The sequence below is a fragment of the Manis pentadactyla genome, chromosome 4, assembly GCF_030020395.1.
Source record: "Manis pentadactyla isolate mManPen7 chromosome 4, mManPen7.hap1, whole genome shotgun sequence".
In the NCBI taxonomy this organism is placed as follows: domain Eukaryota; kingdom Metazoa; phylum Chordata; class Mammalia; order Pholidota; family Manidae; genus Manis; species Manis pentadactyla.
The window spans coordinates 27,808,112-27,835,829 of record NC_080022.1 but is presented as its reverse complement, the minus strand read 5'-3'; the positions used below and the strand labels follow the sequence as shown (position 1 = coordinate 27,835,829).

The 27,718-nt window shown below is 49.7% G+C and overlaps 1 protein-coding gene across 4 annotated transcripts in view; it reads left to right on the top strand.

Annotated features, from left to right (window-relative positions):
* Window positions 1–5,957: 5,957 nt before the first annotated feature.
* STK40 (serine/threonine kinase 40) overlaps window positions 5,958–27,718 on the top strand; it is a 38,756-nt gene continuing 16,995 nt past the window's right edge. The window contains exons 1-4 of one of the 4 annotated variants that reach the window (XM_036876514.2): window positions 6,343–6,527; window positions 24,438–24,623; window positions 25,427–25,546; window positions 27,265–27,350. In XM_036876514.2, the coding sequence (XP_036732409.1) occupies window positions 24,452–24,623; window positions 25,427–25,546; window positions 27,265–27,350 (378 nt within the window). In that variant the 5' untranslated portion in view covers window positions 6,343–6,527; window positions 24,438–24,451. Of the gene's footprint in view, window positions 6,094–6,342; window positions 6,528–6,610; window positions 7,002–24,437; window positions 24,624–25,426; window positions 25,547–27,264; window positions 27,351–27,718 lie in introns of those variants that run through there. The other 3 variants (XM_036876517.2, XM_036876515.2, XM_036876516.2) reach the window with 3 other exon arrangements.

Genomic DNA, 27,718 nt, shown 5'->3' with positions numbered 1-27,718 from the left:
GCCACCCCTAAGTGTCTGCATTTCTCTTGCAGTTGTGTTTGTTTTCTCACGAAATGAAACTTAGACACAAACCGGTCCATGCCTAATTGCTTTCCCTGGTGTGCACAGGCCTCTGTGCTAGTCCTGGCTCTTAAACTTGGCAGTCCATTGGAATCCCCTAGCCCACCGTCAGCTATTCAGATTTAATTGATATGGGGTGTAACCTGGACACGGATTTTTTAGGTGTCCCAGGTGGCTGCGAAGTTAGAGAATTGTAGGAGAATGTTTCAGTACAGGCATAGGAGATGTGGTTTTTACGTCGAGATTCCCTGTTGAGAAGGCTGCTTGTCTCACTGCTGTTTCCTGATTAGAGGGGTTAGAATAATCCTGGGCTGCCCCTTGAGTGCGGGAGCTCAGCCAACAGCAAGAAACCAGGCTCTGATCCTGAGAGCTGTCAGGTCCTCAGGGAAGAAGGGGTTCTCAGGTCAGAACCTTCATCTCTGTGGTGGCCACCTTGGAACCAGACCAGTCCTGCCACAGGCAAACAACCATCTCAGTAAAAGCACCTCTGTCTTGTGGAACCAGGAGTTTGTTTTCATCAAACAAACACCCACAGAGCTGCTACGACATGCCAGGCCCCCTCCTGAGCACACAGCGTCCAATGAGACTCGGTCCCTACTGGAGAGGGACTTATGATAAAGTTGGGAAAGTGGTCAAGAACCAAAAAATGAAACCCAGGCTGAGAACTGCTGCACCAGAGTTTTGAATAAGGCAGTGCTGCTACCCTTAAGACGCTTTTCATCTCCTGAGGGAGATTGGAGGAGAGTGGTCATTTGGGCAGTAGCAGCCTGAGGTCACTGCATTTGCATTCCGGCCCAGTCTTTGTCAAAGCTTTGTTCTCGGACACCCCGCCCCACCATCAGAATCAACTGGGGTGTATCTGGAAAAGCCACTTCCCTGACACCCTCTTCCCCATGTGAACCAGGACCTGAAACCTGGGAATCTGCATAACTAACAGCCACTCACTGTGATTCTTTGGCATGGTGTATTTATTTAACTGCCTAGAGGTTCCAGAAGCCCCTTAAACTGTGCCTTCTGCCTTCAGCGGAGAACGGTGGGTCCTAGCAGGGAGAAAACCAATTCTCTGAGTTTCCAGGCCCCTCTGACAGAGTTAAAGGAGCATCACCACAAGGGGACTGCTGGTAAGAGACGCCCAGAGGGCAGGCACAGAAGGGCGGTCGTCACTGTGGGAATGGCTATGTGCACGCAGCAAATGGGGAGAGAACCACCGAAATGATGCTCTGGCAGGGAATCCCATAGGAGCACCCACTGCAGACATTTCCCACATGTCTACAGAAGTTTCCAGGGCTTTTGCAGAGAGTTAGGCCCAGGATGAAGGAAAGGTCTAACTCTGAGGCTTTTAAATGGTGTGCCTGGGACTTCTACAGGCTAAACAGACAAGGGAGAGCCCCCAGGCCTGGGAGGGAAGCAGCAAGGCTAGCGCTGAAAAGAGAAGCACAGGCTGAAGCACTGTCCTGATCCTTAAGCATCATGCCCCAGACCTGTGAGCCTCAGTTGTCCCTAGGCAAGGTGCTGGGAGGATAGGTGGGAAGGAGTGGAACCAGGCCCCACTGAGACACATTCATGCTGACTCCCTGGAGTAGAGCACCACTAAGTCTTCAAGCCCTAAGGATCTGGGGTCTTTTGGTATCTGGTCCTAGCTTGCTGGGAAGGTCTGTCAGGAACTCAGGTGCAGGTTGAGGACACTCAATGCCCACCAGCCTATAGCAAGTCAGAAATTCCCAGTCACCAGTAATTCATTCCACAAGTAATTCTAGCCACAGTACAAGCTACTGAGGGAACATCAAGATAGACAGAGGTTCTGTCCTCAGCAGGCTGACTTTCTTGACAATAAACAAGAAAAGTTATAATTACAAATGTTGTGAAGGAAATAAATGGGGTACTTGAAAAAGAATATGGAGGTGGTTTTATTTTGGGAAGTGTGGTCTTGAGAAGTTAAATTTGAGAAGGAGCCTGATATTTAAAGAGCCAGGGGAAGGCAGAGGAAACTGCCAGTGCAAAAGTCCTGAGGTGGGAGTGCCTGGGGGTTTGGGGCAATGACAGAATACCATTGTGACTATTGATGGAGCAGAAAGAGGCAGGTAAGGCTGGAGAAATGATAACCAGGACTTGTGGGTACAGAATGTAGCTAGTTCCAATTTCTGGTATGTAAGAACTACAACTTGAATTTTCTCTAATTCAGCTGAATTTCTCTTTCATCCTACTCAGCCAGAGTGGCAGAAACAACTGCAGTCCATTCAAAGTCCCCCTCACGTTCCTTGGAACTGGTTGAATTCTAGGGCATCTCCTTTCAAGGTACCAAAGTGTGGGAAAGATAGTCTGATCTGGTGGTAATCGAATCCCTCTAGCATCCTCTGACATGGCCCCAGTTTGTTCTGCTCTTTTGTCATCAGCCCTTCCAGAAGACCTCTTCAGGAGAACCGTCCCCCTCTCGGTGTTCAGCTTTCTCTCCTTTTCCCAGGCCATATTAGGCCCTGGAAATTTGTAGGCTCACAGGTTACTTAGGCCCTGTTTACCCAGATGCAGCTCACAGCTGTTTCTTCAGAGGATTTTGTTACTTCTTGGTGCTCCACCAAGAAGAGCGCAACTCTTCCTGCTTCCCAGTCTCTGAGCCCCAGCTGATCCCCTCCAGCTCTGAGGCTGAGAGAAGCCTCTATTCTCAGGGGCCACCCTTCCCCCACCCAGGACTCAAAGTCTCCCAGATGCCCCTTGTTACACAGCTTTCTAAATTTGTATCTGCACAGAAATTCTTTCCATACCTCCCTGAAAGCTAGGCTTTTGGAATTGAGAAGCTAAAAAGGAACTCTGCATTCTGTAGTATCATTTGTTTCCTGAAGTAAGGAATGCAGAGTAACCTATCTGTATAAGGGAAGGGTTGAAGGACACCAAGGAAACAACAAAAAACGTATTTCAAAATTTTATTGCCCCATCGGTGTGGGTTTTGTGCTTCTCATTGCTGTGACCTTTGTTCAAACTCCCACATATGCCAATGTGGAGGTCCCGGCTGATGACTAAGCCCCCAGGAATTCTGAGTGCTCAGGTGGCATGGGGTGTCCCCCTCCCTCCCCTCCCGTTACTGGAAAGAAGAGAATAGGGGGGCACTGTCATTTGGGAGGGGGCACTACCAGGCTCTGAAGAGAGCTGGCAGGCATACAGCTTGAAGTTCAGATCTCCCCAGGGGCCATACAAGTGACCCAGCATCTCCAGCTCTCATCTGCATGGGAATATCCAGCTCAGTGAGTTCCAGTCTGGCATCCGGCTCAAGGGACCCCAAGGGCAGCAGTTGTCTCTTGAATTCTTTCAGTGTTCCAGAAGGACCTAGAAAAACAACACATTGTATGTGAAGGGTAACGAAGCCAGCGTGGTCCCTGCTCTGGGGCAGAATTATGCCAACAGTATGGCGGCCACACTAGCTTGCTCCTTCGGATCACAAGCTCTAATGGCTGTAATACAAAGCTGTAATCGATAAAAAGGCAGAAATAACTTGATGCAAGTTGTTTGGGAGACAAAATCTTACCAAATGTGAGGCAAGTTGTTTGGGAGACAAAATCTTACCAAATGTATGGAGAGAAAATGCTAAAAGAATCTTTGAAGGTAAGAAGGTAAGGAGCCACTGAACCAATTCAACTCTGTAATTTTACAGTTGAGGAAATTGAGACCCAGTCTTCTTGGGGAAGGGGAAGGTGCTCTCCCTGCATCCCACGATTAACTTAATGGCAGAATGCCAAGATGGTTTTCATAAATAGCTCATAAATCTCATTGCGTGCCAGGCCTTGTGCCGAGGCTCTACGTGCTTCAGGAAGGCAGAGCTGAAGTCTGGTGTCACCGGATCTCCAGCATCTAGCTCAGTGCTCTGCACACAGCAGGCACACCATAAATCTTTGTGGAATGAAAGAATCACCTCATTCCATCATTACAACAACCCTGCATGTATATATCAATAACCCCATTTTACAGATAGGCAAACAGGCCCAGAGAGGTTAAGTCGGTTGCTCAAGGTCAAAAAGCAAGTGAACAGCAGGGTGGGGATTTTAACTGAGATCTGTATCACTCAAACTCCGTGATCTTAACTACTACACTACTATGCATCCCAGCACTCCTAACATCACACTGATGACAAAAATAAGCAGTGCCTCTGCTCACTTCAGTGGGGGTACCCAGTCGCCAGGTGAGGGCCTGGTACTCAAAACCTGGCCATACCCAGGCCTGGGGGCTTGACCAGGAGAAGCCAGAGCCAGCCAGTAAGTAGGGTTTGCTGGGTTTCAGAAGCCTGAAGAAGCTCCTTAGGGTTGAAGGTCTTCTTCTCTCCTTCTGTGCTAGGCAGATCTGCCCATACCTCATCAAGCAACCATCTCATGCTGTTGTGACAGGCGTCACTTTGTTGTGGCAGTGCCATTTGCCAGTGTGCCCAGAGTCGGAGAGCCAGCAGGAGAGTACGTCGTTGTACACAGGTGTGCGTGTGTGTATGTGTGTGTGTGAGTGACGCAGTGGTCTCATGTTGGTATCCTGACAACAGTTCTTTATTTCCTCCGGCTGGCACCTTAAGTTTCTATTCATTACCTCTTCACCTCCCCTCTTTCTCCTCCTCCTCCTCTTCTTGTTAAAATCCTATATTTTGAATCAGCTGAGAATCTCCTGGGGGTGGGGATGCTGTGTCAGCTCCAAGTGATTCATTTAGCTGATAATTAGAACTCTGGAAAACCCAAAACTCATTCCTGTCAGAGTCAGGGCTTCCGGAATCCCTGGCTTTTCCCTTTGTCAGAGAGAGGATTTTGGAGGGGTCAGGGCCAGGTTTCTTTGTGCCTCACTTTTCACTGTCCACTTCACTGAAGCTCTGTAACTGAGATGCGAATGAGCACCCTTACTGGCCAGGTCCTGTGAGGAGGTGTTTCCATACTCCCTGAAATCTCACCGTGGGCCACAGAGTGTTGTCCCCATTTTGCCAGATGGGAAATGTTAGGGCATTTGTAAGGGACACAGCTAGGATTCAAATCCCACCTTTTAGGAACCATACTTGGTTCAAACCACAGCCTCACCATTATTAGCTGTGTGTCTTTGGACAGGTTTCTTTCCTCTCAGACCTTCTTCATTGTAACAGACTCCTGATGCTGATGTCTCTGAAGTGCTAACACAGTGTGTGACACAATAGTGGGAGCTGTTTGATTACTGTTGTTATTCAGCCCAATCAGCTCAGTGGGCACCAGGCATTTGAGAGACAAAGAATGGGCAGCCAGACTCACACCAGTTCTCATGTCCTGGCAGTTCCTGTGTGGAGATGGCAAATTCACGTACACATAAATGGCCACACGCCCTAGGAAAACCCAGCAAAGCATACAGCCTACATGTGAATGCAGAGTGCCCCAGGGGACAGCTGGAAAAACACCAGGGAGATAGTCATGTGTAAAAAGCACCCTGGCCCACATCTCTGAGACAAAGGAGTGGGGCCGTGGTCTTTGGTGCTGCTGTCACTGAGCCCTTCAAGCTGTGTCTGCACGCCAGAGGAGGGAAGCCAGAGGAGGAAGGCTTTCGGAGGGCCCCAGTGAGTCACCAGCCTGATGCAATCCCTTTAAAGGGCTCATCTGCTGGTGCAAGAAGCTGATTCATGGAGGGCGTGGTTGCTGGAGGAGGAGGAGAAAGGGACCGAAACTGCAGCAGGAGGGACTGAGGTTAGATGGCTGGAATCGTTCATAAGAGCCCTTCACTGTGAACCTCCTTGCTCAAGACTCCAGGGATGTTCAGGTTGAAGCGGGGTTTCTGCAAAGGCAAGAGGCCCTGATGGGAATGTCTTCTGAGGGCCGCGACAAGAATTCCTGTCATTTATTGAGCCTAACTGCAGCGCCCTCCGCACAGGGCGCCAAAAACAGAGAAATGGGGATCAAGGAAGAGCCATTTTTCTGACCAACACCCTATATCCTTCCAGCTGCTGGAGACTTCTCCAAAGGCGGCAGTGCGAGGGTAGGGCACTCGAGGCTCTCTGGAGTCCAGGCGGGGGCGGTGTCTCCGTCCCAGCCTCACCTCAGACATAGATAAGCGGTAAGTACCGCCCCATGAGAGTCTCAGCCTCCAATCGTTTCACAGGTTTCGGCCCAGTCCCAACCCAGAACCAATCCTCAATCGGATTCTGTTTTCCTGCCTCAAGACTTCCGCCCATCGTCAAGATGGCACCCCAATCCCCAGGCCGTGAGCTGTAGACACAGACGAGGGGCGGGGCCCGGGGAGAGGGGCGGGGCGGCGGCGCGGGCCCGAGAGGAGGGGGCGGTGCGTCACTTCCGTTGTCAGGTGGCGGCGCCGCAGCCATGGAGGGAGGCGGTGGCGGCAGCGGTGGCGGCTCCGGCGGCTGCGCTGGGAGGCGGCGGTGAGCGGCTCCCACGCCCCCGGCCCGGCCCTGGTTCCCCGGGACGGAGCGCTAAGCAGCCCCGGCTCCGGGATACGGACTATGGGCGAGCAGCGCTGAGCACCGGGGGAAGGTGAGGGCGGGGGTCCCGGAGCGGGGAGCCAGGCGGGGGGTGCGGGCTGGCGGGGCGGGCCTCAGCGGCCGTGGCAGTAGGATTCGGGTGACAGCCCCCGGCCGTCGGGTGCGACAGGAATGGCAACAGCGAATGCCCCCTCCTCTGCTGGGTCTGCCCTTCCCGGGCAGCGGAGGCGGCGGCCGCTGCGCCGGGTCCGGGGCGCCCGCGGGGAGCTGCGGGTCCCGCCGCAGTCCTGGGAGGTGGGCATTGCCAGCCTTGCCCGGAGTCATTCGGCAAGTGAATGAAGGTACCGGCGTTTGAACCCAAGAGACACTCTCTGCCTCTCCATGCTTCCCTCCCGATCCCGAGAGTGACTTGAAAGTTAGAACGAGTCCCTGGGGAGAGCCAGCCAGCGCTTTCTCCAGGAGCCCTCACCGGCTGGCACGGGCACCATCGCTGCTGGGAAATTTTCGCATCCCGAGTGGGGTTCAGGTGAGCTACGCGCTTGCCAGTGCTGCGTTTGGCCGGCGTTTTCCGAGGAGCCTGCTGCTGTGGTCAGCGTTTCACCTGTCTGAGGATCAGGCCGGCCCATTCCCACGCCACTTGTCCCCCACCTTCCAGGCAGTAGGGTGGGGGCACCGGGACTCCCGACGCCGCGTTCTCTGCCTACCCCCACTTTAGGTTTGATGCACGTTTCTTGGCGGAAGGAAGAGATGACAGCCACTTCGGTGGCAGGATAGACTTTGCTCTGTTTTAAGTCATGAGGAGAAACCGGTTAGCTTTGCTTGGTTTTGAGAGCGGTGGCGAAGAGGGTAGTCACTCTGGGCTGGGCGAATTTCCCTCTTGGCTTAGTTTTGCATGAGATAAGGAAGAGCAGAATGTGTAATTGTAAGGTCAGAAGAGTCCTTGTTTGTAAACAGCACTTGTGAGCTGCTCCAGCGCCCCTTAATGGCCCTGCTGTGCCAGTTGTTTGTCGGTTAGAGCTACACAGTCTGGAGGTAGCTCTCATTCATTCATTAATTCATTCATTCCCCACAGACAATAAACAATGTCCTTGCCTTGCGTGGAGGGGCAAGTATGCATGGCAGTTAAGAGTGGGCTTTGGAGCCAGACTTTCTGAGTTCAGATTCTGACTCCACAGCTTACCTGTGTGGCCTTGGGCACATTGTTTAGCCTCTCTGTGCCTCAGTGTCCTCATCTATAAAACAGGGGTGATAACATAATGTTGTTATGAACATTTTAAAAGTTAACACATGTAAAACACATAGAACCATGTCTGCCCCACAATAAGAGTTCAATAAATGTTAGCTATTATTATTTCAAGAAACTCGTGAAAGTCAACATGGTACAAGGTAAAGCAATATAAGTTGGAAAGGAAATGCCACATTAACAATTTGGAACTTTGTGCCAAGAGCAGTGAAGAGACAGTGGAAAGGTTTTAAGCAGAGTGACATGACTGGATCTGTTTCAGAATGATTTCTCTGAAGTCCCAACAGATCAGGGAAAGGACAGGAGAGGAGAAATGAAGGGACTGCAGGCCTCTGAGAGAGGAAAGCTGGTGCTAGGGAGGTGGCTCTTTACTGAGAAAGCACCATATGCAACTGGTGGCAAGTGACAAGCTCCTGCATCACCCTGGGCTCCTCTGCCTGGCAAATATGCCCCTCTCTTCCTGGGACTGCAAGTTGCTTGAGCAGCTGGGAGGTGAGGCTGCTCTCAGGCCCATTGTAGGGGGTGCTGCATTTGTTCCCTGTGCCTTCCATTTGACCTTTAGGGAAGGCAGCAGATTGTAGGAGGCAGGAACCTGTTTGGCTCTGCAGACAGATCTGAGTTCTAATGCCAGCCCTGCCAGTCACTAGAGGTTACTTATTCTCTCTGTACCCAGCTTTCTCATTTGTAAAACGGAGACAGAGCCCCTCCATAATAGGACAATTGTGAGGATTTAGTAAAATGTCGCAGGTTGAACATTTAGCACACACCAAGTAAGAAACACTTGGTAACTGTTAGCTCTTATTACAGGCTGCAGGCAAGAACTTCCAAGAATTGAAGCAATTAGCAGCAACTAGAACTGTGTCCCATTGAGCTGTTAGAAGTGTCCTGAAGGATCACAAGATCAGAGAATTTTACTGTATTCTTTCTGAAAAGGAAATCTGTGGGGAGTTAACCCAGTCTCTATGGGAGCCATGCAGCTAATTCAGCTTGGCTCTTTAAAAGAACCGTTTTTAAAAATAGAACTGTGGAGAAAAAAGTCCTAACATATTCATGAGAGAGAAAGTATTAGAGTATCATCTTTGTGTGTCCCTATTAGTGACCCTAGTCTGGTATCTGAATTACTAGTATCATTAAGAAGCCTTGTACATATTGATGTGTGTGGTGGCTTGAAATCCAGAACCACAATTCCATACACGTGAGCTACCATGTATGGCTGGGGGTGTGCTGAGTACAGAAGGTAGGAGGAGAATGGAGAGGCAGGCCCTGCCCTGGAGGAGCTGGTGGTCTAGCATGGCCAAGGCAGGCTCCCATTTAACTGACACTTCCCTGGAGTCTGGTGAGTCTCTCACAGAAGTCTTTGCCACATGTAGTGGGGATGAGGAAGGAGTGGGAGAGTGCAGAGAACTGGGGAGAGCCCTTAGAGCTTGAACTGGATCTTGAAGGGTGAATAGAGTTTTCTGAGGGCTCATGAAGCACTCCAGGCAGGGGAGCAGCATGGCACAGACATGGATGTGTGCCAGTGTGGGTGCACTTCAGGGACCGTGGGAGGTTCTAGCACAGGGTGTGAAGGGACCTGGCTGGAGGACATGCTGGAGTGGGAGACACCATGCTAAGATGCTTGAACTTCCCATTCTGTAGGTGATAGGATGCTTTAAGTGGAGGAAACCCCATTAGACCTGCATCTTCCCAGAGCCCTCTGGCTGTGGGTGGAGGATGGATTGGGGAGAGAGGAAACCTGGAGTCCCAGTAGGAGGTCATTGCAATAATCAAAGCAAGGGCTGGTAGGGGCTTGCATCAGGGCAGAGATCAGAGCTCTTTTGGAGAAAATCAGCTGGACTCTCGGGATGTTTGGAAATGATGGTTGAGGGAGGAGCAACAGTGACAGGTGACTCTGAGGTTCTTGATTTGAGTGACAGAGTGAATGACAGTGCGGAGATCAGATGGCTTGGGAGAAGACAATGGCTGGTGAAATCCGCCAGCCCCATTCAGTAAGCCCTGAGCGCACCCTCACGGGAAAGGATCAGTTGCAAAGTCTTTGGCACCGTGTCTGGCTTTTGGCCAGGCTTCCCTCTGGTTTTGCCTGAGTCAGAGCCTGGGAGAGAAAGACAGCCTCCCTTCCTTCACCTTTCCTCTGCTCAGATTTGCCCAGGGAGGTAAACTTCTTCAGTGTTTCAGAAACTCAAGTGGCTGAGTCTGCAAAACTCCAATAATGCCTTTAGCCTTCAAATGGCCTTAAAGAGTAGCGCTTCTGTCTGCGCTGTCCACACTGACTCCGCTAGCACTAGAGATTGATGGGGTCCTGGGCGGCAGCCTACCTCAGGGAGACATGGCTTTCTCAGTGCTCTCTGGAGATCTTACTAGAAGGAGACCTTGAGATTGGAAGTACTCTGGAGGCTGGGACAGCAGATTCAGTCCCTCTTCCCAGGAAGGAGAGGCGCCTGCCAGAGGCCACCCAGGACTCACTCAGAACCATCAGGAAAGTGGGAGCGAGCCGCCCTGGTGGCCTTATCCCCCTGAGCCCTCTGAGGGCACTGAGCTAGACCTGAATATGATAGAGCTGTGGAGAGGAGTGTCCTGACTGGGCATGGGGCTTCAGGCAGGCCCTTTGCAACTGGGGGGATCTGCATGGAATTTGTCCTTGCATTTTTGTTCTGTAAAGAAGGTTGAGAGTGGCCTGAAACAAGAGCATTCTTTCTCCTCCACCTGCTCACGTGAGACTGTGGCCTTGAAGGTGGCCCAGGGTCCACAGCAGCAGCCCTGCATGTCCTCTCAGGATGTGTAATCAAGGTCTGAGTGGGGAAAGGATGGTACTGCTTGCTTTGATTTACTTAACTATCTTAGAGATGGTTCCACTTCGGCACATACAGGTCTGGGTCATCATCATGTGTGTGTCTGTGTCTGTAATTTTTGCAACAAAGATTCTACTGATAAATTTAGGCTGTTCTCTTCTTGGTCTTCCCACAAAGCTGAAGTGTCTGTGTACATATGATTCTGCCCATCTTAAGTATCTGCAGGATAAATTCCTAGAAGAGGGGTTGCTGCTTCAAACAGTACCTTTTATTATTATTCTTTTTTAAATAAATTCTAGGTCTCCTTTTAATAATCTGGAGCAGGCCGATTTTCCCCCAGTGGTGGTCATCTTCTTCCAGCTAATGGCAGTCTGTCTTGGGTACCAGTTCAGGCTCCCCAGAGCTCGCACAGTGCAGCAGTGTACAGGCCTGATGGTTTCAACAAGAGAAGCTCTAGTTGTTGGAAAGCACCAGAGAAAACTGAGAAGGGCTCTTGTCATTCAGAAAGATGTCCCCTTAAAAAATGTATTTACAGACTGCCACCTACTTGGCAAAAGAGACAGATAGAAGATCTTTAGCCTTTAGGGAGTCTGTGACCTAAGGGTCCAGAAGGAGGGAGGAGTGGTCTGGACATTGTAGTGGGAATTGGCAAGAGGAGGACTGGTGTGCTTGTCATTTCCCTGGGTCTGGAGCAGATCTGGTTTTAGGTATGATAAGCAGTCAGTAGGTGCTTCTAGAGAGGGGCTCTGTTCAGCCCCTTGAGAGAACTTGGAACTGGCTAGCCCATAATTCTGAAGGTTTTTAAGAACCCCACTGCCGGCATCTGACAGCTCTGAAGAGCAAGAGTCCTGCTACTTTTACAGTAGGTGTGGGGTTTCCTGTCATTGCCATGTTTGGCATGAGTTTCATGGGCTGGATTCTCTTCTGACTTCTCTCCCAAGTGGTCCCTCCTGCAGGAGCAGGAAGGAAACCAGCCAAAAAAGGAGGATCCCCACCACCTTCTAGCTCCTTTGCAACATGTATTGAGTCCTTCTCAGAATCTAAGGCAAGAAGGGTTGGCTCTGTTTTTGTTTGTTTTATTTTTTATTGACATATAGTTGATATACAATATTACATTGGTTTTAAGTATACAGCACAGTGGTTCAACAGTTACACACATTATTAAATCCTCAACCCACCTAGTGCAGTTTCTGTCTGTCTGCGTAGGTAGTAGAACCATTGGCTGTATTCTCCATTCTGCTCTTCTATCCCTGTGACCAACTTACATTATGACTGAGATTTCTGTGCTGCTTTATCTCCCTCACCCCACCCACCCCAGCCCCTTCCCCATGGTAACCACCAGTCACTTCTCAGTGTCTGTGAGTCTACTGCTGATTTGTTCATTCTGTTTTGTTTTGTTTTTAGGTTCTATAAATAAGTGAAATCATGACATTTGTCTTTCTCTGCCTGGCTTATTTCATTTAATGTAATACCCTTTGGGTCCATCCATGTTGTCACAGATGGCAGGATTTCTTTCTTTTTTATGGCTGAATAATATTCCATTGTGTATATGTATCACATCTTTTGATGGACACTTCAGTTGCTTTCATATCTTGGCTATTGTAAATAGTATGGCAATAAACATAGGGGTGCATATATGTTTTCAAATCAGAGATTTTGTTTTCTTTGGTAAATTCCTAGAAGTGGAGTTACTGGGTCAGGTTGTCTCTGTTTTAGAAAGGAGAACACCCAGGTGCAGAGGAGTTAAGTAACCTGTCCACTGTTACACAGCCAGCAGGGCCAGAGCCAGCTTTCCAGCCCAAAGCTGTGTGACTCTACAGCCCATGCCACACCATTCCTCCAACCTGGTCAGGCTCTGGCCCCAGGGAGCCCAGCCCACGTGGAATCGTGGACTCAAAGACCCGTAGAGCTGGAATGGTCTCTTTTTTGCCAGAAGAATGAAAACTGCCACTGTCTGGAGAGAAGTCCCTCCCCCTCCTGCCCTATGGGTAGTAAGTAAGAAGGCTTTAGGCCATGTCACCCAGCTGTTAAGGACCTAGGCTCAGATCAGACCTGGCTTCAAAACCCAGTTCTGCCACTTTCTAGCTGAGTGACCTTGAACGAGTCACTTCCTATCTCCAACCCCAGTTCCCTCCTCTATAAAGTGGACATAATGCTCCTTGCTCCTAAGGTAGTAAGGAGGATTAGATGTGAGGTGTTACTATCTGTAGCCAGTGCCTGCAGTCAGGGCCCAGGGGCCAGCTCTAGAGACCCATGTAAGCTCATTGCTAACCAATCCTAAATTATCCCAAAGGAGGCATCATGAGGCAGCTTCCAGGTGTCCAGTCTGAATGGTTTGCCTGTCCTCCTGGCCCTTGTGGATACCAGATGGTGAGCAGGAGGTTCCTTAGAAGCATATATGCGTATTACCTAAGAGAGCTTAAGTGTACCAGGAGCGGTGGTTTGTCCCTTCCACCTGCCACTCCCAATGAGCCTTGCATCAGCACACATACAATCCCAGGCTGCTTCTAGGGAGCAGCAAGTATGGGCCTCATCTTAAAGGCTGCGTAGTACTCCACTGTCTGGATGGAGCAATGATATAGTGACATTTAGTGGATATTTAGATTGTGTCCTGTCTAGATGCGTGTGTTTGTGTTTTGATTTTTGTGGTTTTGTCTTTTGTGTTTCTTCACTGCTACACATGGTTCTACAGGGACCCTTGCTGAGCACATTTGTCTTTGTGAACTTGTGTAAGTATATCTGTAGGATAAATCCCTAGAACTGGAATTGCTGGGCCTGCAGTGTGTGCATTTTCTTTCACTTTGTTGGCTGTGGTTTTACACACGTTTTCTGCGAATCTGCTGGGCCTGTGCAGGGTTTTCTGAGGTGGACAAGGCCCAGACCCTCCCTCCAGGAATTATACCCTCTCGAGAGACACAGGCAAGCAGACATGCAATGAACATGCTGTCACCCACGTGAGGACAGAGTGCCTTCTGGTGGCGGCTCATGGCTCTCAGGATTGGCCGTGGCTGGTCTCTCAGGGGCTCAGAGCAGGGGAGGCCCTTGCAGGGGGCCCACTATCCGAATGGCTTGCCGAGGGGTGCTCTGGTATCAGAGCCTGTCAGCTGACTTTGTAATAGCACAGCAGTTAGTAAAACTGCAGAAAGTGAACTGTATTGTCATTATCAAGTTGTAAAATTTAATTTAATTGAATTTTTGATAGAGGCAGTTAAAGAGAGGCAGTTTCCTGGCCCCACTCCAGATTGCTTTTCTCACAGGATGATTGTAGTGATTCTTGCTGTTAAAAACAGTATAAAAAGAGAGAATCATATGCACCTGGGCTGGCCCAGTCTTTCCCGTTTGTCACTCTGGAAATCTATGGTGGAAGGAAGGAAACGTAACATTTGCCTGGTGCCTCCCACCTGCTGGCTCCCAGCAGCCCTCAGAGAGGCCTGTGTTGGGGTAGTGCTGTCCCTCTTCCCTAGGTGAGGAGACTATGGAGCAGAGAAACAGGTGTCAGGTCACAGTGGAGACAAAGGTGGCTCTCAGACTCAGCCAGCCCTTCTTTAGTGGCTGCTTTCTTCTTGCCTAATTAGGGCCATTGTGGATGGCAAGAACCTGAACTTCATGGGGGACCCATGGCAGGCCTTGTTCCGGGGCCGAGTCACTGCACAAAGCAGTCATGGATGGTTTGAGCTGAGGAAGGGTCCCCCTAGTTGTAGGGCAGGCTGGCATGACAGGAGGGCTGTTAGTGACTCGGTCTGCCATCACTGCACATGACAGCAGTCCCCCCCCCGCGTTGCCAAGAAGCCACCAAGCCAGTGAAAGAGCCATCAAGTCTGCCCCTTACACACACACACACACACACACACACTCTGACGGATTATTCCCTGTCACATCAGCTGCTTCCGGAAGCCCCTGGGAGGGATGAGCTGGTGGTGGGGCTTTCATTGTGCCCTGGATTCTGTTGTCATGGCTCCCAGTGAAGTCCTTTGTCCCATTCACAGGGACTGCTTTCTTTTCCGCAGAGGGGCCTACAGGTCCACCTCTGTGCGCACAGCCCTGGAGCCTTTTCTACCCGAATCACTCAGATACATCCCCCAGATCAGGGACCTTTAGCCTCCAGTCTCTCCCTTGCCTTCATGGAGGCCACAGAGAAGCCCAGTGGGATCTTCCTCAGGGCAGTGGAGTGAAGAAGGACATCCCCAATTACAAATTTTCTTGTGCATGGGCCTCCTGGAGACTAGAGCTGGACCTCTGAGCCGCAGACACTGGCTTCCTGTGAGCTGGGGGTCTTCAAGCTGCTGCCGGCCCCCAGGACTGCTGTGCTCTGAACGCTGTGGTCCTGCGGAGGAAAGGCAGCAATAGAGGATGCCGGGTCTGTTGACGGGTTTGGTGCGGATGTGCTGATGGGGAGCAGGCTGGGCACAGGGCCCTCTTTCTGACCGCCCCTCCCACTTCCCGCTGGCTGAGTCACTTCCTCTCTGGCTGCTGCAGGTACTCTCCCACATGCCCGAGGAGCAGAGTGGGCTTTAGGGGTGGGCTTCCCCCTGTGCAGCGAGAGCGGAGGTAGCAGCCAGCTCACTGTTACCCCCGAGGCAGGAAAGTAGGGTGTTTACAGAACGTGATGTTACGCATTTCTGACAAATTGAAGCTATACATATCTTGCATTTTTAAAATGAACAAAACCATCACTCTGTTTTGAAATGGTGAAAATGACAGCACATGCATGAATCTTTGTCATCAGGGAGTCCTGGCTGAAGCCGAGGGACTGCTAATCCACGTCCCCCCGCATCCATCCTGAGCACAGAAGCAAATGGCTCCCAGGGAGTTCCTGAGAGGTTGCATGCAGCCTTCAGGCTCCCGGGGAGAGTGTTCGTGCCTGCTTCATGGACAGCTGTCATTCAAATGCAAAGGAAAGGCCCCCAAACAAAGCCCCCTTCCAACCATCTGGCAGGAATAGAAAACAGGCTTCGAGCAGCCTAATTGGGCTCAGTAATCTGGGCCAGGGTCTCTAGGTCAACAGTAAAAGGAGGAAATCTTTACTTCATAAGGTGAGACTTAAGGAAAATGTAGGAAATACGAAGAACTGTCCTGGCAAGCAGTAGGTGCCAATCAAATGATGGTTAAGAAGGTATGCACCTGGAGAGACTTGACACCAGGGAGATCACCTCAGCATGGAGCAGGGAACACTCACCTTTCACTCAGCAAAGACCTCATGACACCACCAGCCACGGAATCACTTCTGATCCTTCAGTCACCCCTTTTTGACAGATGAGAAAACTGAGGCCCACAAAGGGTAAGTGACTAATTCAGGTCACTAAGAAAGTGAGTGACAGAAACTAGCATTTGAACAAGGTCATGAGATTCAGAGTTGGAAAACCTGTGTTCGTATCTCAACTGTCTCACCAGCTAGCCAAGAGACTTGAGGCAGATCTCTCAGTATCTCTGAGTCTCAATTCCTTTTTCTAGAAAATGCTGTGTTTGGGGGCCATGGGTGTTGGGGGTCAGTCAGTTACAACCATGTATTTGAAAGTGCTTTGTCAGCTATAAAGCCATGTGCAAAAGTTAGTTGTTGTGATAGTTAATGTGAGGGTGTGGACCTCCCACGTGGGTTCTAAGTCCAAAATTCTCCATCCAGGAAGGGGCCCAGGGAATTTTCCAGGGAATTGGCAGCCCTCTAGTATGGAGGGAGTCTGGTCTATAAAGTGTGGATCCACACGATCTTAGTTAGGGCATGTATTCAGATTTCACACTGCTCACCTCAAGACTCATTCTGTCTTTCAGGGTGTAGTCAGCGAGCACAGCTGGGCTGGAAGTCCTCTTGTCTGAGGGAAGCAAGTGGTAGGAATTTTTCTGACCAGCAGAAGGACCTTCATGCTACAAACCTAGAGTGGCCAGGAGGGCTTGTTACTGGTGTAAGGGGCAGGCCAGGCTGTCACTCATACATGCCCAGTCTTGCTGCAGGAAAACATCTTTTTGCTGGATTCGGCAAGAAGGGGGCTACGCTGCCCCTTTGCCAGTGAGGGGTTGGGCCCCAGCTGCAGGCATCCTGTGGATGGGGTTCACTCCTCAGTGGGGGCTACTCTATTGGAGTAGGGAGCCCATAGCCCAGGATGGGAGAGTCAGACAGATAAACCAGGGGCTATAGCCTCCTGCAGTGGGAGGGAATGGGGTATGCTGAGGCGCCCTGGGAGTGGAGGAGGAAAGGATGGCTTCAGAAGGTGATGCCAGTGAGGACTGATGGGGCAGGACAAGCCAACCGGGGAGAGGCAGTCAGGGCAAGGATGTCCATGGCACATTTGGAATTGTGAGCCATTTGGTATGGCTGGATTTAGGGTGTATAGAAGGGTAGTGAGGCTGGAGAGGTAGCCTGGGTCTGGCCAGGCTTACTGAGGAGTTTGGGTTTCTTCCTGAAGACCATGGGAGTGTTGGAGGATCCCCACAGCAGACAGAGATACTACAGTCCCAGGTCCCTGAGCAGAGGAGAAAGTGCAGCCTGCTGGGGTCTGTTTGTCCAGCCCCAGTTATGCAGGTAGCTGAGGTGGGGTCTTCTGCTGGAGTCATTTCTGCATCCCTCCTGATCAGCCTCATGGAGGGCAGTGCCCCCACTCCTCAACTTGCACCTGGTGCAGAAACCCTTTGAAGATATGCTGCAGAAAGCCTCCACCAGGTGGCAGACCTGGAGATTGCACAACAGCCTCATTTTTCACCCCCATCCCCACCCCACCCCCCCAACCATTCCTTTGGCACAGTGTTTGGGAGAGAGGAAGGGGGACATTCAAGACTGAAGTCCTATTCATGCCAACAAGTATGAGATTCCAAGGTCTTCCACTGTGGGCTTTGTGCCCACAAGAAATTCCTTTGAACCTGTGAATCTGGACAGCAGTTTCCTCCAGGGTCTTGGGAGCTATCCCAGCTGGTTACACTTGCTCCTCTGTCTCTGGGTACCTGAGGGTAAATTGCAGACATTGTGACCTCACCCCCAAACACTTCCCAACATTTGTCACCTAAGAATAAGGACATTCTCCTATATAACCACAATACAATTTTCAAATTTAGGAAGTTTAATGTCAACATAATTCTGTCATCTAATATTCAATCCATATTCAGATTTTGCCAGTTGCCCAGTCATATCCTTTATAACTTGTCCCCCCAGAATCACACATCATATTTACTTGTCATATGCCTTTCATCTCCTTCAGTCTAAATGAGTTCTTTAGCCTTTCTTTAAACATCAACTTGATGTTTTTCCTTCCTTCCTTCCTTCCTTTTCTTTCTTTCTTTCTTTCTTTCTTTCTTTCTTTCTTTCTTTCTTTCTTTCTTTCTTTCTTCTTTCTTTCTCTCTTTCTTTCTTTCTCTTTCTTTCTTTCTTTTCTTTCTCTTTCTCTTTCTCTTTTCTTTCTCTCTCTCTCTCTCTGTCTTTCTCTTTCTTTCTTTTCTTCCTTTTCTTTCTTTCTATCATTAATATAAAATCACATGGGCAACACTGTGGTTACTAGATTCCCCCATTATCAAGTCCCGACCATATACCCCATTACAGTCACTGTCCGTCAGCATAGTAACATGCTATAGAGTCACTACTTGTCTTCTCTGTGCTGTACTGCCTTCCCTGTGGCCTCCCCTATGTTACGTGTGCTAATCGTAATGCCCCTTATTCCCCTTCTCCCTCCCTTCCCACCCACCCTCCCCAGTCCCTTTCCCTTTGGTAACTGCTAGTCCAGTCTTGGGTTCTGTGATTCTGCTGCTGCTTTGTTCCTTCAGTTTTTGCTTTGTTCTTATGCTCCACAGATGAGTGAAATCAGTACTTGTCTTTCTCCACCTGGTTTATTTCACTGAGCATAATACCCTCCAACTCCATCCATGTTGTTGCAAATGGTAGGATTTGTTTTCTTCTCATGGCTGAATAGTATTCCATTGTGTATATGCACCACATCTGCTTTATCCATTCATCTACTGATGGACACTTAGGTTGCTTCCATCTCTTGGCTATTGTAAATAGTGCTGTGATAAACATAGGGGTGCATATTTGACTTGATGTTTTTTAAACATACAGGCCTGTTTGCTGAATGTTTCTCAGTTTGGGTTTGTCTCATGATCAGATTCAAGTTAGGCATTTTGGCAAAAAATAATAATAACATAAGTGATTCTAAGTGCATCATATCAGGAGTAACATGATGTCAGTTAATTCTTTTATTGGTGATATTAACTTTGACCATTTAGTTAAGTTTGCAGCTTGCTTTTATTTTAATTAAGGTATGTTTACACACAGTGAATTTCAGGTCTTTTCATTGCACAATTCAGTTGTTTTGGAAATTGCATACACCCAGAAGTTATGTCCTTCAATAGTAAAAACTTTCACACCCCAGTATATGTACCCCGTCCCCCTCTCCCAATCCTGGTCCAAGAAATCTTGGACTAGAGACACTAGGTCTTAATTCCAGACTCCTCCCTGCCCTGCAAGTGGATCATGATGACAGACCCATTTGGGGTGGCCTCATCACCCTAGACAGGCCCTTACTGTGCTCTGAGTGGCCATTGCTAGCTGGTGCTCCAGCCTCTCCTTCCCTGACAGACCAGTGAACAAAATGAGGGTGAGATGCTGTGCACCTCTGCTCAAAAGAGCAGGTGCTCCCATTGGCCCATAGAACTATAGTCTGCCCTCCACTAGAGAGCGTGTACCTGGCACTGCCCAGCATCCCTCTACCTGAGCAGCTCAGCTAACCTCCAGGCCCCTCTGGTCCCCACACTGAGCTGAACATGTCACTCAGGCTGGCTGTCAGACCCCGCCAGACTGTAGTTGCAGGCCAGCAGCAGCAGGTTCAAGGTCTCTTAAGCCTTCAGTCTGGTTACCACGCTCCTCCTGCTCCCCACCTCTCCAGTTCGGGGCCCAACTATCCCTTTCTGCTTGGGGGGAGAAATGCAAAGTGACTGTGTTTAAGCTGATAACAGCACAGTTTATCAAATGCTTTCAGTATGCTACTAGGTACTCTGCCAGACCTCTTGAGTGGGTTATTCCACTTAATCCTCAGACCAATCTTGTAAGGTAGGCATTGAACTCAGAATTTTGTAGATACAGAAGAACGAATAAGTAACTTGCCCCAAATCTCATCACTATTAAGTGATGGTGCTGGAGTTTGAACCAAGTTTGGCTTACTCCAAAACCCTAGTTCTGACTCAGAGATTCCCAGCCTGTGTGGGTTATGTAGGTCAAGATGGTAAGCCTTCAGCCTGAGGGTGACTGGGCCAGGCACAGGACAGCTTTCATCTCTGAGTGCAGAATCACTTGCTAACCGTGTCGTTCTGTTGCCTTAGTATCCTAGGGCAGAGACTCTTCCCCTCCCTTATGGGGTCTTGTACAGATCTTGACACACAGGCCCTTAACATGTGCGTGGCAGACAGTACTGAGGCCAGGAATGGGTAGGAACTCTGCCCTCACTTTCAGATGCCAGGTAGGCTGGACAGAGTTGCAGGGTCCCTGCCTTCAGTAGACACTGCCAAAAGTAAAGTCCAGAAGACAGAGGCCTGCATAGCTCAGGAACTTTTATTCTGTTTGGTTTGTTCTGTTTGACAGAGCCAAGAAACCTGGCGAGGGTGGCAGGGAGGGTGCACGACAGGGTTTGTGGGGATAGGGGCTGCTCACAGAGGCAGCCTGAATCTTGACACCATCAGCTAAGCCCTACCCTGCAGTGTAGATACAGTCCCTTGGCTCCTACCAGGCATTAGAAGCTACTGACAAGTGGTGGCCACCAGCTGTTGTTGTCACACATGCGTACACAGTAAGTAGTGTACTGGGCCAGGGTCCACTGTTTGCTTCTTGAGGGGACTGCCCTTTCATTCTGTCTTCTCTGGTTAGGTTTTCAGGGTCACCCATCTCTCCAGGAACCCAGAAATTGCAACAAGAAGCCTAGGACAAAGTTGAGTGCAGAACCTCCTGCACATGTGGGCAGGCCTGTCGCTGTCCCTCAAGTTTGTGGGGGATGGGGACTCACTCTGGCTCTCTGCACGCACATGTGTCCTCTGCCTGGGGCCGTGCATCTGTGCACCTGTGTGCAGGCCTGTGGGGATGCCTCCTGGTATGAGTGTTGGGCCCCTCCTTGCCTTGGCCAGGCTTTCCCTGCTTTGTGGATGGGTGGAGCTGAGGAAAAACTGAGCTGGAGAGGTCTCAGTACCACCTCTCTTTGCAGCCCACCTCCTTTTGGGATTGGTGGTGTTGAAACATGCCCTGCCTGGCTCTACCTCACCCAATTGTTATGTACCCTGTCATACTACACCCCTGGACTCAGCATCATGGACTTAGAACTTTATTTGTCATTCATTGCTATCTTCTTGCCAATGGGTTTCAGCCCTGGGCAAGTTCACTATGGATTCAAAGTGACCAAAGAAATGACAGTAAAACATTCTTGGGGTGAAAGGGTTATACCTAACTTTCAATCACTAGAGTGGCAGATCAGTCACTAGAATCCCATCCACTCAGAGTGAGTCTGCATGGAGCAGGCCGGTCTCTGCCTCTCTGGGCCTCTCTGCCTGCACAGCCATCCTCTGGGCCTCTCTGCCTGCACAGCCATCCTTTGGGCCTTTGTCCTCGGCGCTGCCACCACTCCAGCCTCTGCTCTGCTCTCCTGCAGCCTTGAAGCCATGGCACCATGTCGCCCAGAGCACTGGGCAGGGCTCTTTATATAGAGTCAGTAACGACACATTGCCCACACGTGTGTAGTGAGCTAGCCAACCAGGGCCAGGTAAGAATCCTGGCCACAGGGACCTTCATTTTATCCACAATTGCTGTCTGGGAAAGTTGCATTTACATCACCCAGAAGCCCTGGAGTAGGATGAACTTAAGCCCAAATTGACAGGGTAGGGCAGGCATCCCCTTCTCTGAGCATGCTGTGGTGCCTGTCACAGAGCTGAGGCCCTCCCATGCTGAGGCCCACAACTGTTTCCCCACGCTGAGCCAGGCACACAGAATCCCCTGCGTTCAGGATTGAGGAGCACACCCCGCAGGCAGTGGGGATGCCAGGCTGGGTTCTCGTTCAGTGCCCCCCTCCTGACCTCCATCCCTTACCCCCATTGGTGCCTCACTGAGCTCCATCTTGAGTCCAGGTTCTAAGGAAACTGGTGCTACTTGGGAGGTTAGCACACAGAATAGTTAACAGATGTAAAGCTCCAGAGACTTCTAAGCCAGGACTGCTGAGGTCCTGGGGAGCTGAGCAGTGGGCCCAGGAGACACCAAGCAAATGGCTGCCTCTTAGCCAGGGCCCTTCACCCCAGCCTGAGGATGTAGGGGTCTGGCCACAAATCCTTCTGAGTCCAGGGTTGCCAGAGCTTCTGCATCACAGATCTCACTGTGAAGCTGGGGTCCCTCAAAGCAACGTCCCACGTGGGAACATCTGCAGAGCATTTGCAGGTGTGTCTCTGGAGGGGCCACATCAAGATGATGTGAGGGCGGGGCATATCCTCCCTGTGCATCAGCTGGGGAGCCAGGAACAGAAGGGCCTTTCCCTGGGGGGTTTGTCTGTGGTCACCCACTAGAGAGCCTGCAGCAGCTTCTGATTTTCCGGGCCTGCCTCTTCACAATGCTTCCGTTGCCTCCCCAGCTCTGGGTGGCATGAGGGAATGTTCAGAGAGGGAAGCAGCCTTGCTGCCACTTCCCCTGCCAGCATCCTTTCCCTCTCCCTGCCCGTCTGCTCCCGTCCTTCTGCCAGCCCACATTTTGGAGCTGTTCCCATGCCATGTGCGTGAGTGGATCTGCGCGGAAGGGGTGGGGTCAGGTTGCACCCACTCATTGTGCTGCAGCTGCCCGCGGCAAACTGTCGTCTAGACTGCGCCTGTGCGTAGGCACCTAGGCAGGGGCTACACAGATAGGCTGGAGCCTCCTTGGTACTCTCCAGGGAACCGGAAAGAGAGAGGCAGCTTAGTGCTCCAGGGAGGAGGGAGAACATGGCCAGAATGGTAGTGAAACCAACTCATCTAGCAGGGCAGGGGCAGCTCCAGCACCGGGCTGCTGACCCACTCAGAGCCACTACCAGCTGGAGTGTCTGCTGGGCCAGGAGGCACCGGGGATGCAATGGTTTTTTTTTTTTCCCTTGTGAATTTTTAGTTTAGTGGTGGTGGAAAGACATTAACCATATAAACACACAATCACAAATATGATCACAAAATATGGAAAGTGGCATGAATAAAAATGACAGGATCCTGAGTGAGACTAACTGGGACCCATTGGTAGTGGCGATATCGAGGAAGACTTCTCTGAGGAAGTGATATTTAAATTGAGAAAAATGTGTAGAAGTTAGCCAGGCAAAGAGTGGAAACACTGTTGCTGATACAGTACTGCCCAGCTTTTCAAGATTTTTCTGGAAGCAGTTTTGTTCTTCTTGCTTTTATGTGGATGACTTTGAATCTGCTTCCAGCATGAGCTTCTTTGGCAAAGTCATGGCCAAGCCTAACCATGGCTTCTGCCCCACTGGGGACTGTCTGGGCCCACTGAACTATATGGTTCTAGTTATTCTCAGCATGAAATTGTGGGTCTGTTCCTCAGTGGCACAACTCTGAAAACAAATTGGGGAAGAGGGGAAGCAAGTCTGGTAGACTGGACTAGAAGTGAGTTGGGTTGCCTCTCCTACTTTCCAGTTCACTGCATGGAGTCAGTCTCCTGGGGTTCAGAATAAGGGCCAAAATGGCAGCATGTAAAGACTGAAGCTAACTAGTGAATATGCACTTATTCTCAGAGTAGGGGCAGCCTTCCAAATAGAACAACAAAAACAAACTAAAGGAAAAGAGAACTATTTGACTACATAAACATTTAACATTTTTTAAATTAAAAAAGTTAAAAGGTTAAGAAAACTACATCCTATGTTAGTTAGAGCCCTATTGTATAAAGAATTCCTAAAATCAATAAGATACACAAGGCAATAAAAAATGGAAAAATAATATGAACTGGAAATTCATAAAAGAAATCATTCATACAACCAATTAGTATGTGAAACAAGTTTAACCTCATGAATAATCAAAGAGTTATGAATCTAAACAATGATATGCTTTTTATTACCCATCAATTTGGCAGTTTTTCAGAAAATAAGGAAATATTTAGTTCTGGTACAGGTTCTGGGACTGCTGCTGTTAGAGCCTAAATTGGCACAGCCTCCCTGGGATCGGCCTGGCAGTGTATGTCAAGAACCTCTGAAAACGTGCACCCTAGTCAACCCTGCAGTTCCACTTCTTCAAATTTATCCTGAGGGTGAGAGACAAGTGTGCCAAGATGCATATGTGTGACTGTTAGTAAAATACATAAAAAATGGAAAGAATCTACATGTCATGAATAGGGGTGTGGTCTGATGAATCACAATATATTCTTACCAGGAAGACTGTATAGCTATTTCAGGTGTTGCCACAAAGGGATATTGTCATACAGGGATGTTAACAGTATTTTTTGTTTTGTTTTGTTTTGTTTATGGTTTTACTGAGTTATATTTTACATACCATAAAATTCACTCTCATAATGTATTTTAGGTGAGAGAAAAGGAAACTTACAAAATGGCATTGGTGCGGTCCAAATTTTTGTAATAATGAAAACTGTTAAGCACACACACATACAAACATAGACTCAGAAAAGTCAGCTTGAATGTCAATAGTAATTATGTCTGGGTGGTGAGATTATAAGAACCTTACTCATTTTTGCATATCTGTATTTTTAATGTTTTTGTAGGAAATGCAAATTACTTTTGTATGAAAAAAAGCCATGGTACTTCAAGGTTCAGTGTTCCCAAGCCTTTTGGGGAAGGGTAAAGCTACACTCCTAATGTGGCCATCAGTTCCCCTAGATCTGGCCCTTGCCCCCATTCTCTGGGTCACCTCTCCCCACTCCCTGCTTCGTGTTGTACACTCCAGCAACAGAAACTACTCAGGCTTGGGTTGCTTACCTGCCACTTCTTACCTGTGTTCATTTCTCACCCAGGTCCTCTGCCTGGAATGACCTTGCCCTTTGCCCAGTCCACTCCAGTAGCGTCTCCTTGGGGAAGGCTTCCCTGGGTACCCCCAGGACCCTCTGCGCTCCCCATATGGAAGTCATCTGTGTACATGTTTCCTGCCCCACCTCCAGGACACTGTGTTCCCAAGGTGTTAGCTGTGAAAGCTGGAAGGAGTAAATCTTTTTTTTTAAATCCACGTCTAGAGATTAATGTCTTCTAGAATCTGGCTCCTCTGTCCTCCTTTCATTTTAACCCTGGAGATAAGGATTACCAGGCAAAACAAATGCTTAGCGAACTCCATTGGTATCCTTAACTGGTTCTTGAATGCACAATATATTTTCCTTAAAAGTAATTAAAGAAATATTTGAAAATAGGAAAAAGAAAAGGGAAAGTAAACCCCTCATTGACAACTTTGGGGTATTCTTGACCTAAGAGTCAAGGACAGCTTGAGAGAGTTCTGAGGGCAGTCATCCTCACACTTTGCGAGCATAAGAATCCCCTGGCCTCATGGTGCCATTTCCTGAGCCCCACTCCCCACCATGCCCAAGATCAGATCAGTAGGGTTTCCACAGGTCCACTTGGCCTCGCTTTGAGAACAGTCACTCCAGGGCTGGCATCCTCTGTCTCTCTGTGGTGGGCAGTGAACAAGACAGACCCCTGTTTGCATCTGCACGAAGCCCAGAGTCCTCTTCTCTGCATTTGGCCCCTTTGAGGTGGGCTGACTGCCCACATCTACAGCCAATACCTGCTGCCTTGAAGTACCTCTGCCTCAAGCCCCTAATTAGTCCCAAGTAAAGGAGCCACAGTTCTTTGTCACTGGGAACCGTTGAAGCTCCTCTGAGAGGGGAGGATGCAGCAGGACCAGCAGCTGCAGCTGTGTGTGAAGCATCCCCAAGTCAGAGACTTGCAGGCTGGGTTAGCATAAGGAAACTTGCTGAACTGCTGGGTGAGAAACACTCTTTTCTGTCTTGTCTAGAGCTGAGAATGAAGCGGAGAGCATCAGACAGAGGAGCTGGAGAAACATCGGCCAGGGCAAAGGCTCTAGGAAGTGGGATTTCCGGAAATAATGCAAAGAGAGCTGGACCGTTCATCCTGGGTAAGCCTCTGACTGACTGCTGGGCGAGTTGAGGTGCCAGGCCAGGGCAGGGCACACTGGCACGCACAGTGGACCTGCTGCTCTGCAGAGTGAAATGCCACACCCACCATGGTGTGGGGGGCCTGACCCACCCTTGGCCTGGCCCTAGCTTCATCACTTTAGCTGGAGCCTGTGTGAGCTAGTGGAAAATTCAGGGCCTTAGGCCACTCCATACCAAGAGCTGTCATTTTTGCTGTGTGCACCAGGCCTGGATCAGTCTCAGCTGAGAGCCAGACTGTGTCTTCCCTGAGCGACTCCTATGTGCCCCCCAGGATGTCACCCACAGAAAGCACACAAGCAGCTCTAGAACCCGAGGTCCATAATCTAAGGCACTTCTTTGACCATTCTTGGAAGGCACAGTTAATTTCACAAAGCATTTGGTGTAGCCCCCCCAAACTTCCTGTGAAGTTGGCACAGAAATCCTGCAGAACTAGGGGTTCCCAGCAATCCAGAGGAGCAGCAGGGCCTTTCAGCATGATGTTGGAGGCCCAGCAAATCCAAATTCCTTGTGCTCAGGGTGGCAGGGGGTGGGCCCTGAGGATGCCTGTTCTCCTAGCAACTAGAGACTGAGTGTGAGTCTTGATTTGGGATGGCATCCCGGACTTAAGGGCACAGGATAGTTCCAGCCCCAGTCTTTCAGCAGATAGTTCGTAGCGGCTACTGTGAGCTGGGTGTTTGCCAGGGTGCAGCAGTGAACAAGACAGACAAGTCCCTGCCATCACCGAACTTAACATTGTAGTTGGAAAAAGAACAGAGAGTAAACAACACACAGGATCATCCCTGGGGGTGGTGAGGGCCTGGAAGGAAGTAAACAAGATGATGTGAGCTAACAAGGGCCTAAAGAGAGTGTAGACAAGGAAGGTTCTGTATGAGGAAGTGATTTGAGCTGACACTGAGTATGAGAAGGAGCCAGTCATGTGAAAAGCAGGAGAAAAGCATTTCAGGCAGAAGGAATAGCAAGCACAGAGGTCCAGAAGCAGGAAAGGGCTTAACATCTTAGGAATTAAGAGCCCAGTGTAGGTGGAGTACAGTTGGGGTAGAGGGCACATAATCAGTCAGAAAGATGGACAGGAACCAAATCATGCAAGACTTTGGGGGCCAAAAAAGGAGTTTCGATTGCATATTAAGAGCAGTGGAATGCTATTAAGGGACTGCACTTAATAGCAGTGCAGTGACACTGTGACTTACCTGATTTACACTCTGAAAGCTCAGGCAGGGTGCTGTCACAGGACAAGCTGGAGTACACAAGTTCCCAAAAGCTGGTACTTGGATTGCGGCGAGGTGGCTATCTCAGACTACCAGGGAATACGGTAAAGCTGTAGTGTCCTGGATCCTTACCTGGAGTTGCAGATTCAGCGGGCCCAGGTTGCAGCTGGGGTATCTTTTTTTAACACACACCTCAGAGATTCCAGGATGCACCCACTGTTGAAAAACCCCTCTTCTTGAGAGATATGCCTGGAACGGCCAGGTGTACCTCAGGGAGATGCACACATACTCCTCCATTTTGGAGGGGAGACTGTGAGAACTTTCCACCAGGAAACTTGGGGTTATGGGGGGTGAGTTCAGTGGATATGAACTGTAGTGCCTTCCTGAAGAGATCTAGCCAAAAGACCACGTGGTGACATGATGCCACGAAGGACAGGGCTTCTAAAGAGTAAGCCGGTGGCTCTGTGCCCTAGGTCCCCGTCTGGGCAACTCACCAGTGCCAAGCATTGTGCAGTGTTTGGCAAGGAAAGACGGCACAGATGACTTCTATCAGCTGAAGGTAAGTGAGGCACCAGGGGTGGGGGAGGCGGGGGACCCAGGGACCATCCTGCCAGCCAAGCTCTTCCCTCCTCCCACCTTCGCACCTACACCACTTGTGAACAAGGGTAGCGCCATTTTTTCCCAGGAAGCAATCAAGTTCACACCATCTCGCTCTGAGCAGCTGATTTAAAGAGCTTTATCTGTGCATAAATTACATTGCCATCACATTAAGAAAAACTGTTCTACTTCGTGTGTACATGCATGCATGTGTGTGCAAGTGTTGCATGGTGAATGTGAATCCCCCACTTTTCTTATTCTAATCACTGTTTTGTAAATAAGGTGTTTTTGGTTTTTGGTTTTTGTTTTTTTTTGTGTGTGCCTTCCTAA